At 28.6% G+C, this 15,249-nt stretch overlaps 1 protein-coding gene across 3 annotated transcripts in view; it reads left to right on the top strand.

Annotated features, from left to right (window-relative positions):
- The first annotated feature begins 229 nt into the window (after positions 1-229).
- Positions 230-15,249, top strand: part of LOC107454584 (homeobox protein PKNOX1) — a 31,967-nt gene continuing 16,947 nt past the window's right edge. The window contains exons 1-5 of one of the 3 annotated variants that reach the window (XM_016071824.4): positions 230-1,415; positions 5,754-5,996; positions 8,711-8,882; positions 12,683-12,901; positions 13,767-13,922. In XM_016071824.4, the coding sequence (XP_015927310.1) occupies positions 5,770-5,996; positions 8,711-8,882; positions 12,683-12,901; positions 13,767-13,922 (774 nt within the window). In that variant the 5' untranslated portion in view covers positions 230-1,415; positions 5,754-5,769. The remainder of the gene's footprint in view (positions 1,416-5,753; positions 5,997-8,710; positions 8,883-12,682; positions 12,902-13,766; positions 13,923-15,249) is intronic. The other 2 variants (XM_016071825.5, XM_043040135.3) reach the window with 2 other exon arrangements.

Below are 15,249 nucleotides of genomic sequence, written 5' to 3'. Positions count from 1 at the left end.
TCTCAATATTTAAAAATTCGATTTTTCATATTTTATGTAAACTATACGAACAAACTAAAAAAATGATATTAAAAAATAAAAATATTTTTTAGCTATGCAGAAGAAAAAAAAATCATATCAACGGAGCGAATTTCCTTCAACACTCGAAAAATTCGATTTTTCTCTCATTTACCGTTTGCAGACGCGTCGCCAACAGAAACGAAAGTTACTAGTGATGAAAGTTGCTTTCACTGTAGTGCGTGAGAGAAAAATGAAAACTGAGGTTGGAGTTTTGTTTTTATTCTTATCCAAGAACATTTTTCTTCTTTGATAGACGGCGTCCGAATGCACAAGAGAAGTTCCTTCTTTCTCTACTTGCGGAGAAAGCCCTCCCTTTGTACACCCGTTGGACGTAGCAGTAGATTTATTCTTGTCATCGCGGATTTTCATGCCATCCCACCACTACTTTGGCGTTAAATTAGAGACGCCCACCGCTTTCGCCAACTAACTCGAAGTCCGAATTTTTGCGTAAAATTGGCTTCGGCGAGCCGGCCGCAAAGCGAAATCTTACCCACAGGGGATTTGTATCCCGCGCAATTAACGAAGTGTGCGACTGGGAGGGGCATCTGTCGCATACAAGCGACCACTCTATTCACGCTGCTCGGTGTCAGCAAAGCTGAGTGCCGCTGGAGGACGACCCAAGGATGTGTAGGAGCTCCGTATGGGGTGATTCAGTATCTCAGTTCCCAGTGAACCAAAGCCTTTGTTTTCGATTCTTTTATTTGCAGCAGCTACATATTTTAACTAAATTTAATCGAGATCAATCGTTTACAGCATTATGCATAAAAAACACGCTTTGTTTTTAAGTTTTTAAAATCATTTTTAAATATGAATTGATAAACATGAAAAATCCCCGACGGAGCTCGGATGACGTCAGACGCGTCAATTCTAGGGTGGGCCATAGTCAGCGATAATTGACGCCGCCATTTTTGACGAAGACTGACACTTAGGTAAGCTGCCACTCAAGTTGCTAAAACTATCCGTTCTCTGTGTATCTTGTTATTGACGAAAAGTATTAGTTATTTATTTTAATGTAATGTTTATTTGAAAAGATGTTTTATAGATTCCGAGACTTTTTTACCAAGCCTGAAAAATTAGTCACCGGTAATAATCGATAATAACAGATATTTGTAGCTGTCTTTCTTTGGAGTACAAAGAGGAATATAGAATAAACTCCAAAACAATTGATGTCTTTGTTAGTTTTATTGTTTTTGTTGTGGTAAACATAGCAAAAAAATGAGATTTTAATTAAACACGTATTAAAAATTGCAATCTATCTCAAAAATTAAATATTTCTATGTTGAAACTTCGAAAACTGTCATTTTTTAGTTTTATGGTGTGAAATTGAGATACGGGAACTTTTTGAAATATGAAAGGTAAGCTAAGTTTACAATAGGATAAATTGACTTTCACGGCCAATTTTATTTAAATGTTTGTTAAAAGCAAAGTTGTAATATTACAATTTAATATTAAATTGTGAATTTTATAAAGCATGTATCGCTGTATCCTAAGTATCTTCTATTAAATGTAAACAATTTGAGAGGGAGCACTTATGAAAATTTTTCTAATGATCAATTATTAAAAATTATTTTATCTATCTAATTTCTTAGGTATTATGGAGAAATTTGAATATTAATATATATATCTATATATTGTTTCACTTTCTTTCATTATATATTTGCCTTTTTTTAATTTTTTTTTTTTTGAAGGGATAAAATATTGAAAAATTTATTATTTTAATTTGTTGGTTTTATTTAATTTTTATTCCCCTAATTTTTCTAAGCAATATCAATTTTTGACTATTAAGAGTAATTATTGACTATGTTTCTGAATTATAATTAACATAAAAAACCATTGTTTGACTGTAAGGATGATAAAGATATTTTAAGATTTTATTAATTAAATAAATAAATAAAATCTTAAAATATATTCTAATCTAATTCTTTTAGTCTCCTTTTTTGTAGTAATGAAAATGGGAGTGTTCCTTATCTATGAAATGTTTTTTTTTTGAAATTAAACAAAACGTAAAAGAATCGAAGCTTCATCTTTTCGCTTTTTCTTGTTTCCGAATATTAATAAATTATATTTTATTACTGTTGGATGATTTAATACTTAGTTCAACTTTTCGGAACCTTTAAGCAAAGTTCTCCCCCCCCCATATATTAAACTTCTTGGGAGCAACCACTCTCTGCTCCAAACAGTACTTAATGGAGGTTGGTCATTCTTAGGGGTTAACTCTATTTACTTCAAAATGTTATAGAAGCTACATAATTTATCACAAGCGATTTTAATTTTACTCAGTGTAATTTACTTGATGTGGAAAAGCCACTTTCGTTGGCGTCATGAAATCCACGTACCCACCTATACGAATAAATAGCCTTGATGTGTAAGTGGCTAATGGTACACAATATGATAGAAAAAAAATACGTATTTTATAAGAATTTAGTTTTCCGGAAACTAAATTAATAAATCTGGCGTAAAAAGTTGCATTTAACCTGCAGTCGCACGTAAAAGATCGCATTTTAACCTGCAGTCTTCTCTGCATAGTAAAACTGGTTTTTCCATGTTAAAGGATAGGGGAATAGTGTATAAGGGAGAAACGTACTCCCAATTTTGCCCATTTCCTTAACCACCAGTGGTTTAAGGAAACTGAATATTAATAGTGTTTGATAAGAACAATAGCAGACAAGCTTTGTTTCCCACTAGATTGTTTTTATTAACAAAATCTACTTAATTCTGTTCCTTGTTTTATATTTTTCTTAGTTAAATATAATTTTTTTTAGTGGTATTTTAGTTTGATTAGCTCTCTACCTAGTTTTTTATACATCAAATAGAAGAAAAAAAAGAAGAGGAAAACATGTCTTTATTCATGAAAGAGAATGTTCATATTATCGTCTGTTCACTTTTAATTATTTTCTTTAACCCATAGAAAACGTTGTTGTATAAAATTGACTTAATTAATCATCAATTTGTTATTTTTTTTAATAGAATATTGCATGTTATGATGCCTGTTTTCTTAAACAAAATCTTAAAAAATTTATATTATGAACCAGATAATTCTGGATACAAGACTTTCAACTGTATTACTGAATTATATCTATAGTGTTAAGTAAGATCTGTGCATCAGAACGAGTCAGAAAATAATATTTTAGCTGCTGAAAAGTATTGCATTGAAATTGTAACAAAAAAAATTAAAAAATTTGTTAAAATCTGTCTGTTCCTGCTAAAAAAATTTCTCCATAATTATATCTCTGTAATATCTTGATAGTTAAACTAAATATCTCTATAATTAAACTAAATCTCTAATATCTCTATAATTAAGCCAAAAAAAATTTAGCATTTTTATAAATTTTTTCACTTTGTCAAAAACTTACGTTATAAACATGTTTGAAACACAAAAACTAAAACACTTTTTAGTTTTTGAGTTTCATTGTTTGAATAATTGAAATAAATCAAGTTCTAATCCATATTATAATTTTTTTGCTCCCACAACTATTTAGAAAAAGCAGAAGTTTATAAATTTTTTCGGAATTTTCACTGTGTAATTTATAACTAGTTTTGTTCAAACAAAACGACCTACTCCACTGGGTGAGGCAGTTGCATGTTGATTTCTACCTCCATCTACCAAGATTTTTGATAGTGTTTGATTCTTTAGCTTACAGTACAGTTAGCACTCCTTTTTTATATATATATATCTGCTCCACATTTAAAGTATGAATGTTTGGAGTAATAGGGCCTAACTGCTTTAGGCATTAGTGTTGCTAAATATATATCAATCTCCAGTTTCGTGTTGACATATTCAATTTGAAGTCTCTATCATACTTATTTTTTTTCGACTGACCCTTCTGTATACAGTGTCCGCCAACATGCATAATCATTGCTTAGTAGATTTTGCTGCTTTTCGTCATCAAATTTCTAAGAATGTAATCATTATATATGGATATCATTAAAATTTCTTCAGTTATCAGGCATAGGTCTGTCGTATAACAAAAAAGAAAAGAAAAACCCACTGTCACTCATTTAAAATGAGCCTTTGAGTTTGAGAGTCAAATTTTTTTAGTTTGGTTAGTTAATGAACTAATTAATTACTAACAACTTGCAGTCAAAAGAAAGATACTTACATTGACAGTAGGACTATCATTGCAAACTTCTAAGTTTTGAGGCTTTAGATTAGGTTCCCTCAATTTCATGCACGAGAGTTCTACAATATTAGGTTTTAAAATTCCATCGAGCCGTACATTTGTTCAATGATATGATTAAGTTAAGGAAGTTTATAAGTCAGAGGGGGGAAATTTTATCATAAGTCTAAAGTTTTTGATTTCATACATGATCATATTTTTTTAAATTTTGAATGAAAATTAGAATAGAATCGGCTTATTTTATGCGTTTTTGTTATTGTCTAAAATATATAAATATGATGCTTACATAATACAGAGTAAAAAAAAACAGAGCAATAAAAATGATTATCATTTTAATTTAAATGTGTTGTTCAACATTATTTTTGATTGAATAAATTAACAATATCATGTAAAATGTTTGCATTTTTCATAACATCTTCCAAATGCTAAACTGCAGAACTTTCATGTTTTTGATTTTATAGTCATTGATCAAATCAGTTTACTTAAAGTTTTATTATTTTAAAAATTCGTCTAACAATAAACAGACTATAATAATTCATCAAACTCTGAGCATCAGCCATGGAATTTGCACTACTAGTAATTATCTAAAATAATCTAGGTAAAATATATAGGAATTATAGTAATTATATAGTACAAGTAGTTATTTGGAATTAGATGATAATCCATATAATTAGAGAAATGAAAAACTGGGAAAATTTACATAATACATCATCATTGCAGACAATTTAAATTGAACATGACAGAACTTAAATTAGATATATATAAAAGAAAAACTATAAGAATTACTTAAACTACTCAAACTTTTCGGATTCTTAAAATATTTAGATGATTGGGGTAATAGCCCCACTAACCCTCCTCTTAATTCTGCTCTTGATAGCATCATTTGACACCAAAATATCATTAAAAAGGGTGGGAAGTAAAGGACTAGTTTTATAAAATTAGGAGAAATAGTGCTTCGTAACGTTTAGAATTTTTTTTTTCTATGTATAATTTTTATAAATTATGCAAAGCAATAAAGATACACGATAAGTAATTTTGAATTAGTAATTTATTCTGTAATGTTTGTTTTTCATTTTCTTTTTAAAGTTTACTTTTACTCAAATTGGTAAAAACTGAATGGTGTAAAAAATTCTGAACAAAGATTTTTGAAAAAATTTTTATGTCATGATTAGTATTTTGTCAATTTCTTTCAAACTTCAGATTTTGACATTAAATTTTGTGTAAATTTGCATGTCAAAATATTCATACTGTCTTTATTAAAAGCTGATTCTTAAAAATTTATTTGCTTACTATATTTAAGCTGACAGGCTTAAACCTTTTTTTTCTTTAAATAATTAAGGCAAGATAACTATAGACAAGAAACCGAAGAAATGAACTTCTCTGGTTGTCAAGTGTGAGCAATTTTGCATTAAATGATGAAAATTAATTACTTGGGTGTTCTAATATCCTTAAAACTTCTTATTTCTTTCCTGTGCAGTTTAGACTTTTTACTATACTTGATATCAGTTTCATTAAAATATTTTCATTATCTTTCTGCCTATTTTTCTTTATTCAAATAATAATATTTATTTTCAGTTCGTTTTTGCCAAGTATGCAAGAACCTTCTCCGGGGAATGGAAAAATAGTTACAACTGGACTTCCGTCAAGCATTGCTGATTTTCGTGAATCTGGAATAGCCATGATTGGCCAGTGTATGGATGTATCAGAGGCTGCACTTGCAAGTGGCAGTCAAAATATGGTGCTTCAAAATCAGAATGTACCTCCAAATGATCCTCAAACTCAAGCGCAATTTGAAGCTGACAAACGAGCTGTTTATAAGTATGCATTATTTTATCTTAAGAGTTCTAAAATAATAGTTGTTCAAATACTGTGTAAGCATTATTTTTTGTAATTTTGTTGTTTATTCCATTTTATCTACAAATCTAAAAAAAAATCAGAACACTTTTTGAATCATTTTTGAATGTGGTTTTTTCCTTAACAAATGTTATTATTTGGTAAAATGAATTTATAATGTATTATTATGCAATGCTGTAAATTCATATTGAAAAAGATTATTATTTATGCAAAATTTCAAGAATTTTTTCCCCCTGAAAGTTGGAGTAATTTTATAACAGTTTATAACAGTCTTGTAATTTTATAACAGTTAGTTCATACTTCCCATTTGTCAGCAAAAATAAAAATTATAAACCCCAATTCTTTTAGTTTCTTACTTAATATTTGGATAACCCCATATATGAATCTCAATATTTTGTTCTATTTTAATCATTATCATACTTGTTTTTCGAAAAATCTGATTTTGATCAAAGAATTTTGTTTGGAAAATCTAAATTTGGGAAAATTTCCTTTTTATGGTCGATTTTTAATATCTTAATGTAATAAAGTAGTTTTAACTTAATTGGCGATCGCAGCACTCGAATACGCCATCTGGGGAGAGACCGGTTTCATGCCTTTAGCCCTTGTCCCTCCCCTCTCCTCCTCTTTTTAGTTGTAAAGGAATGTACTACGATATTTTCCCTTTTCTTAATATTTTTCCTTTTTATTTGATAAAAATATTTTTTAAAATTTCCGTGATACTTTTCTTTAGAACTATGTTTAATGTAGTTTTCAGTTCCATATAGTTTTCCAACTTTAAAGATTTTAATCATTTTAGAGATTTTAATCATTAGATCAGATTTTAAACTAACATACTTCCTTCCTCTATGACTTTCCACACGCTAATAGGGAAAGCATGTGAAGTGTTGCCGTAGGTAGAGAGTTCTGCTCTACACCACCTGTAGCCCATTTTGATCGCCAATAGTGCAAAATAATATCATCTAAACAGAGATGTGATTTTTATTTTGGTACTATTTATTGAAGCATCTTCTACATTGTTGAAAGACTGAATGCAACAGAAATGCAACCAAATTTTACGGGGAACAAACAAAAAAAAAAAAAAAATTCTATTATAGTAGAGGAACAAAACCTTATTTTATAGGTTAAGCTTTTTTTCTTCTTGTTTTAAATTGTTGGTAATTTATATTTTTTCTATTTTTCTCTTTCACTCATGGATATCACAGAAAATGTTTCATATGTCTGTTTCCCTCAATTTTGCAATCGATTTTATTTTTCAATACCGAATAAACACTAACCTCTGCATTTAAAAGTTGTAATTTTCTTTAAACACATTTAATAATATCAAACAGCGTCACCCAATTTTTTCGGCTACGGAACCCTAAACGGTAACCCTAAGTTCATTAGCAGCAACTGGGATTATACTGAGCAGAAAAAAAAGTATCATTCTACATATTAAATAATTTAAAAATAATTAAATATTTAATATGATTTATTTCTTGGTTTATGCATTTGCTGAAAATGAATAAAACATCCTGAATTATGGTTTTTAAAAAAGAACTATTATAAACGATGAAAATACATAGTTATCATTAAAACATAATTCTTTATTCTGGAATTTAGTTATTTACTTAGAATTGAAAAGCTTAATAAGAAACACTTATGAAATTTTTATAAATGTATAATCTTTTCACAATTTATGCATTATATTGTTACTGAATAAACAACAACAACATATATTTTAAATTTTACCACTATTTTTTAAATTTGCATTTAGCATAAAAAGTTCATATAAACTAGCAGAATATTGAATAAATTATGGATTATTGATTGAATATTATTATTGCTGGTTAAAAATATTCTAACCCTTTCAATAGAACCCTACGGTTACATGGGACACCTTTTGGGAATCACTGATATATAGTGTGGTTATGTTTTTGTAGCTTGTGCATTCAATGTTTCTGTATATTTTAATAATATACATAATTCCTTTTGTTTCTAAATGTAACTACAAAGTGTGAAAGTATAATTATATTTGCAGGTTATGATTTTCATTTAGATTATTTAAATAAGGATAAAAATTTACTCAATTCTCAATTACGAAGATGAATTAAGAGTTTTGTTTTTGTTTCAATTTTCATTTTAGAATTTTTGCTGAGGATTGTGTGGAAAGGTAAATTTTGTACCTAGATAGATAGTGGATATGTTGGATTCTAGATATTTATGTGCTCAATGTTTCCAGGCTGTATGCATTGTACCATATAATTCACGGTAGAACTCTGGAAGCAGAAATCCTCCAACACAGTAGATAATCAGAACATCTAACAAAATTTGTCTGAAAATCTACAGATATATAAGCAAATGAAAAGTGATGACTTTCAAGAATTCCAGATAATGTTCTTTAATTAACCAAACTTTTGAAATATAAAAACTTTTAAAAGTTAAGAAAAATTATTATTAAAAAAAATCTTAAATTTCTGAAAACTCTTGATTACTTAAAGGCTGTATAAGAACTTATTCCATTTTTTAAATTTCAATAATTTTTGCAATAATAGTCTTTGTCTGACAGTGTTAAAGTTACAGATAAAATTGAAGTTATGAAGATTGTGCTGCAGAACTAAACTCATTATGTCAAGTTTTTTTTTTTCATTATGAATTGTGTTTTTTTTTAATATCCTAATCTTTTGCTTGATTTTATTTAGACATCCTTTATTCCCTTTGTTGGCTCTTCTGTTTGAAAAGTGTGAATTGGCTACGCAAAGTGCTGAAGTATCCTCATCAGAAAGTTTTAATATGGACATACAAGCCTTTGTACAACATCAAGAACGTGACAGGAAGCCTTTTTTCAGTGATGATCCTGATGTTGATAGCTTAGTAAGAAACGATTTTACATATTGTTTTCATTTTGTGTTTTCAAATTCCATATTCTTTTTCTTATTAATTTTGATGTATGATGGTAGTTGTTTTTAATTTTGTACTTGTGCATACAAATAGTTATAAGCAGTACTATAGATGTAAAATTCTTATAAGTTTGGGTTAAACATTTTTAAATACCTGGTTATTTATGAATTTTTTTGAAAGCTCAATTGCAAACCTTTTTTCATTACTTTTTTTAATGCAACCATGTAGCTCCACTGGGTATTTATAGTTTTTAAATGTTTTTTTGGAATTGATATATAAGTTTTAGAATTTATTATTGGAAACTAAAAATGTTATATTATTTCAAGAAAAATAATTGTTACATGCTTTAGAAATGAAAAAGAATTATAAATACCCCTACCCATTGGTAGGGCTGCAAGTTTGTTGCTGGTAAAAAGACCCAAAATTCGCTGGAAATTTTGAAAATTACGCAGATTCTAAACATAAAAAAATTTATTATATAAATTATGCAAAAGACAGAAATTGCGCAAATAATAAAAAAAGCTTAAAAAATGCACAACAAAAGTATTTCTTTTAATTTCAAGCAATATTGATATTTTTATTTAAATGAACAGAATTTTGGTACAAAGTATTGTACATTGTCAGATTATTCTCATTTATGCTTCATCTTTCATCACTTAATACATTTTTATACTTTCTACTCGATCTTTCTGCATCCACACTGTTTGTAGGCACCGACAAACATTGAATTGCCTTTGGATAGTGTTCAGTCTTTGATTGATCAATTTTTCCTTCATCAACACGCAATTCCTTGACCATTGCTTTGTAAGAAGTAATTGCTGTGAAAACTCAAAACATTCTGCATTCAAACTACTAGTTACAAAAGCCTTATCTCCCTATCATCTAAGAAACTGATCCCTATTTAAGAAATCACAAGAAGCCGCCCAGGAAAAATTGTTTGGATATCTAGAAAGGCAGTAGAAATTTCATTACTGAGTGCAATAGCCTGTGTAACAATTTTTCTGTCAAAGATTTGATTTATACCAATTTCCTTCTTTTGTGATTCCAATTTCTTTTGTACTCTTACTGACTTCAGGAAGGTAATCCTATCTGCCTATTACCCTAAAAAAAGTGAAAATTTCTGTTAAATGAAAATAATATATTAAAAATGCAAAGAAAAATTAAGCAATTTTTGCTCAAATCAAAACATATTGAGAAATCTGCGGATTTTAGAGAAAAAGAGGACATTATCACGGAAATTCGCTCCGCGACAAAACTGCAGCACTACCCATTGGGTATTTACCCGACCCCCAGTACAAGCTTTTTAATTTAACCTAGTTTTAACTTGAAGAAAGTTTGAATTATGTAAAATTTTAACTAGGAAAAATAATATACTAATAATATACTTTAATAAACTTAGCTTCCATTTTGTGCTTTATAATGCTTATCTTTAATGGTTTTTATGTTTGTTACTTACAAGGAATAATTCTTGAAATTTGCTAGTTTTTCCCTAGAAATTGACTTACGGGTTCTTAAAGTTTTTTTTTTGTGTATATTTTTAGTGTTTCAATAACTTTATTTACTTAGTTTTTATCCTTATCTTTTCAATGATACCAAAAGGAAAATAAAATAAAAAAATTATAAATAAATAAGATTATAGAGGTTAAGAACATTAATCTACTACTTTCAGTTATACAAGTCTGTTAAATTTATTCAAATTACTATGTGGTTTTGTAGGTCTGACCCAAAAATTTTGAAGCAATTATTTTCCTTCTTTTTTCTTACGTACTTTTTTCATAAAAATTTGTGGTATGGTATCAAGTTTTTTTTAATTTTAATTAATTTCAAATGGAATGAATGTATGTATCTATATATTATTGTGTTCTACTTATTTTTATATTTTATTTTTACCCATTTTTTAAATAACCCATACTTTCTACCATTTAAAATTTTTTACGAGCTTATTATGATTTTACTATCTGAATTTTTAGCCTTTTTTGTTAAATGTTTAAATTATTTATTTTGTAGTGATGGTCAAAATCACTCAAAATTCTTTTTAATGTTTCAAGAATAAAATGTTAATTCATAACCTTTGCTATCGCTCTAAAAAAAATTTCTGCTTAGTTACTGCATAAATTCTTTAATTTTTGGAAGGTATTGTAACCAAACATTAGGCATGGATAACTTGCTTATGGATAATTGGAAATTTATTTAATTTAATTTTACTTGCAATATAGTAAGAAAACCTCATTTTGAGATAATACGCTCTGAAAACAATACTTTTGATTTCATAGGTAAAAAATGAAACATTAAAAAGATACACTGTACCTTTAAAATTTAAAAGTACAACAGCACATTTTTCTAAGGAATAGTATATATGTAACACCTATTTTTTATCTGTGTACCTTTTAATGATACATGTATTAAGTGATACTATGTATTCATGTTTCTGACCTATTTATATTAATATGTACTGATATACCAACTTGTAAAGCATAAAGTTTATGTATCCCTAGTGTCAACTTTTGAGGAACAAAGGTTATCTATCCCTGATGCCGACTCGTGAAGCACTAAGTTCATGTATTCCTGTACCTTTAAAATTTAAAAGTACAACATAACTCTCATTTCACACTTGTGTGCCGCTTATTGAAACACATATTTCAAAGGAATAATAGATATATAACTTTTATTTTCTATCTGTACCTTTTAATGATACATGTATTAAGTGATACTGTGTATTCATGTTTCTGACCCATTTACATCAATATGTATTGATATACCAACTGTCAACTTTTGAAGGACAAAGGTTATGTCTTCCGGACAATAAGTTGTGAAGATAAATTTTATGTATCCTTACATAACACACACACAAACAGTTGGGATACATAAACTTTGTTCTTCACAAGTTCGCATTAGGGATAGGTAAGCTTTACGCTTCACAAGTTATCATTAAGGATATTTAAACTTTGCCTTTCGACAACCTGGTATCAGGGAAATTTAAACTTTATGATTCACAAGTTGGCATTACAGATACATAAATTCCTACTTTACAAGTTGGCATTAGGAGTGCATAAACTTTGTGCTTCACAAGTGTGCAGATTTTGCACCATTTTCATAATCACAGTGCATTATCTAGAGATGGACAAAACATAACAATTATAAATAAGCGTTAATTTACAACAGTTATAAGATACCATCATATTCTCAAAAAACGTTTTATACAACAAAAGATCTTTATAATTATGATGATACAAATAACTTTAATATCTTCTATGAAGTTCATTATTGACGTAAACCACATTGGTTGATTTCTCACCGCCAACTTCCCTTTAATTATTTTGCACATAATCCATATTAACTGCAAGCAGTAGCAAGATATCTTCAGTGTCTTAAGACTTAATTCATCTTGCGATGAAAAGTACTGAAAATGTAAGGGAATGACAGAATTGAAGCATGCAAAAACTATGTAAATTCTCGTCGTTTGCATTCTTTTGCATCATGCACAGCTGAAAGAAAGGGCCTCACTGTTTTATAACTCCAAAAGCTCAGCAAATGATTTATCTATCTTTCAACGGATAAAAACGTTTTTGTACCTTTGATCTCTGAAGTGTCTTCCTTTTTATGAGGTACATAAGTAATGTAACTGTTATGTGAAGTAAATAAATAATACAATATGTTTGTACCTTTAATTGTATTCGTACAGTTTTCAGAGTGTATTTGCTATTCATGCTGATAATACCATGCTATATTTTTGTTAAACAGAAATGTTGCTTAAAGTAAATGTTTATTTTTAGATGGTGAAGGCTATCCAAGTATTAAGGATACACTTATTAGAGCTGGAGAAGGTCCAAGAGCTTTGTAAAGACTTTTGCAATCGATATATAGCTTGTTTAAAAAACAAGATGCAGAGTGAGAATTTACTAAGGCCAGATTATCCTGGATTAGGAAATAATATTCCAAGTTCAGGTTCCAGTACTCCTTCTAGTGGAGGAAGCAGCTCACAACCTCTTCCAGTAAGATATAAATTTTTTTTTAAAATTAAAAAATTGAATATGTTAATTTCTAATTACGTTGTCAGTTTCTGTTGTAACAGAAGTTCATATTCAAAATATAGTAGACTCTTGATTAACCAGGATAGTTTAAAATGCCTCGTTTTAAATGAGCTCAAGATTTTGATAAATATTTATGACATTAAAATTTTATTAGTACGAAAAAAAAACTAAAGTTTTACTGTTGGTATTTAGATAGTATAAATTGCAATACAATAAAAAGAATTTTTTTCAGTGTGCTTTTTTTAAAAAAGTTATTTTGCTTTTTTTGAGGGTGAAGTGGTATTTGGTCCCAGTTAATCCAGAGAAAACCGCACATGAGAAAAAATTCATATCGAGGAAAAATTGAGTCATTTTTTGAGTTATTGTTACTAATATTGGGTAAAAAATTGAAATTTATAATAAACATATCTAAATTTGAATGTAAGATGCAACTTTTTCTTAAAAAAAATTGTTCGAACTCTTATTTGAGTAATTACATTACTTAATATTTACATAAATAAGTAAATTTTCTTACATAAATTAGCAATTTCCTCTCAACTGTTATTTAATTACATTATACATAACTTAGTTATTTAATTACATTAAGATCTAATTTATTAAAATGAAAAGTAGTCTATTCAAATATTGGTTACAAACATTTTCAGTGTCTTAGGTTAAGATGTAGGTAGTTAAATTCCGTTTCTGCTTAAAGAGCAATCGCAATTTTTTCTTTTATTAAGCTAAATAGCTTTTAATTCTAAAATAAATTTATTAACTAAAGATTCAAGCAATAAATACAACAAACTTTGAAACTAACACTGATTTTTTTAAAATTTTATTTCTTAAGGTTCCTGGAAGTAACGGAACAATCAATAATTATGTGATTCAATCTCCTAATCCAATGCCTGTGAATAACAACAATATCCAAAACCAGATTGTATCTGGTGGTAGTTTATATCAAATGGTTCAGACACCTCAAGGTATCATGGCCCAACCAATTCAGGTACCTTCTAGTTTTTTTTATGTTGTTTTAATACATATAATTGTTTAAAAATATGCTATTGCAAATGTGAATACTTATTTATGAAGTATTATTTTTACTTGCAAGTGTCAATGTGTTTTACATAAAAATATGATGTAGTTTTATTGGTCTAAAAGCATCGATATTTGCAATTAAAAAAAAATAAGATGCACAATATATTAATATGATACACAATCAATAAATTTTATTACAAGTTGTTATAAAGTAACTAATTTTTTTTAAAGCTTTGGTTAATGTGTTTAATACTAACATTCAAAACAGTTGTCCTTGTGTGAAATATAATATTGCTTATTCAAAATTTCATTCGTAATAATATAAATTTTTATGTGATTGGTTTCATGCTGGGTTCACAGTTGTCTTGATATTCTTGATTTTCTTGAGAAAAAATATTTTGTCCCGAGTTTTAGCTTTTTCTCCTGATATTCTAGAATCTTCTCTCTCTGTGTAGAGCATCTCATTTTCAACGATTACAATTGCTGGTTTATAATACTGGGGGGTAATGCCTCCTGTTGGATGCTCCTTGGTGGGATAAAAATAAATAATTCCTGGAGAAGACGATATAATACTGAACTGTATAAAATCTACAGAGAGCCAGATATTGTGAAATTCATTAAAATACATCGAATGAACTGGGCAGCTCACATTTTCAGAAGGAATGATTACTCAAATTTTAAAAAAATCCTGTTACATAAACCCCTAACGAACAGGAAAAGAGGTAGACCCAGACTGAGATGGCTGGATTTAGTTGAGACTGATTTCCTTACTCTAAAGGAGAAAAACTGGCGAACAAGTGTCAAAAGTAGAGAGAAGTGGATTCGAATTCAAAGGAAGGCACTGGCCCACCCTGGGCTGTCTAGCCAAATATGATGATGATGAATGCCCCCTGTTCACTATTGCTCACCAACCCTGATTATTTCGTAGCATGAAAGAGTTTTTCCTACGAAAGTTCAAACTTTTCACTTATAGGTACTAAAAGGAATTATGTTTGCTTACACCTGTGCCCCCACTTCCCACATTCAAATATTTCCATTATGATTCTATTAAGATCTATTCTGCTGTGCAATAGAAAAATGAATGTAGACGACAAAAAATTCAAAACTGAAATTTTTATGTGTTAGGGATTTTTGTATGATAAGCTTCTTATTGCAAATAATTTTGTGTTCAAAAAAAAATTTGGTTTTTAAATACAAATTTTTATAAATTCTATTTTAGTATTCATAGCATTATCAGTAGGAAGAAAATAGTTGTCCAGCCACTTTTGTCAAAATCTCTTGTGAAGCTCTTAGGT

The sequence above is a fragment of the Parasteatoda tepidariorum genome, chromosome 8 (genome assembly GCF_982258835.1).
Source record: "Parasteatoda tepidariorum strain Cologne lab strain chromosome 8, Ptep-v5.0, whole genome shotgun sequence".
NCBI lineage: Eukaryota > Metazoa > Arthropoda > Arachnida > Araneae > Theridiidae > Parasteatoda > Parasteatoda tepidariorum.
This window is presented reverse-complemented; position numbering and strand designations above follow the sequence as displayed.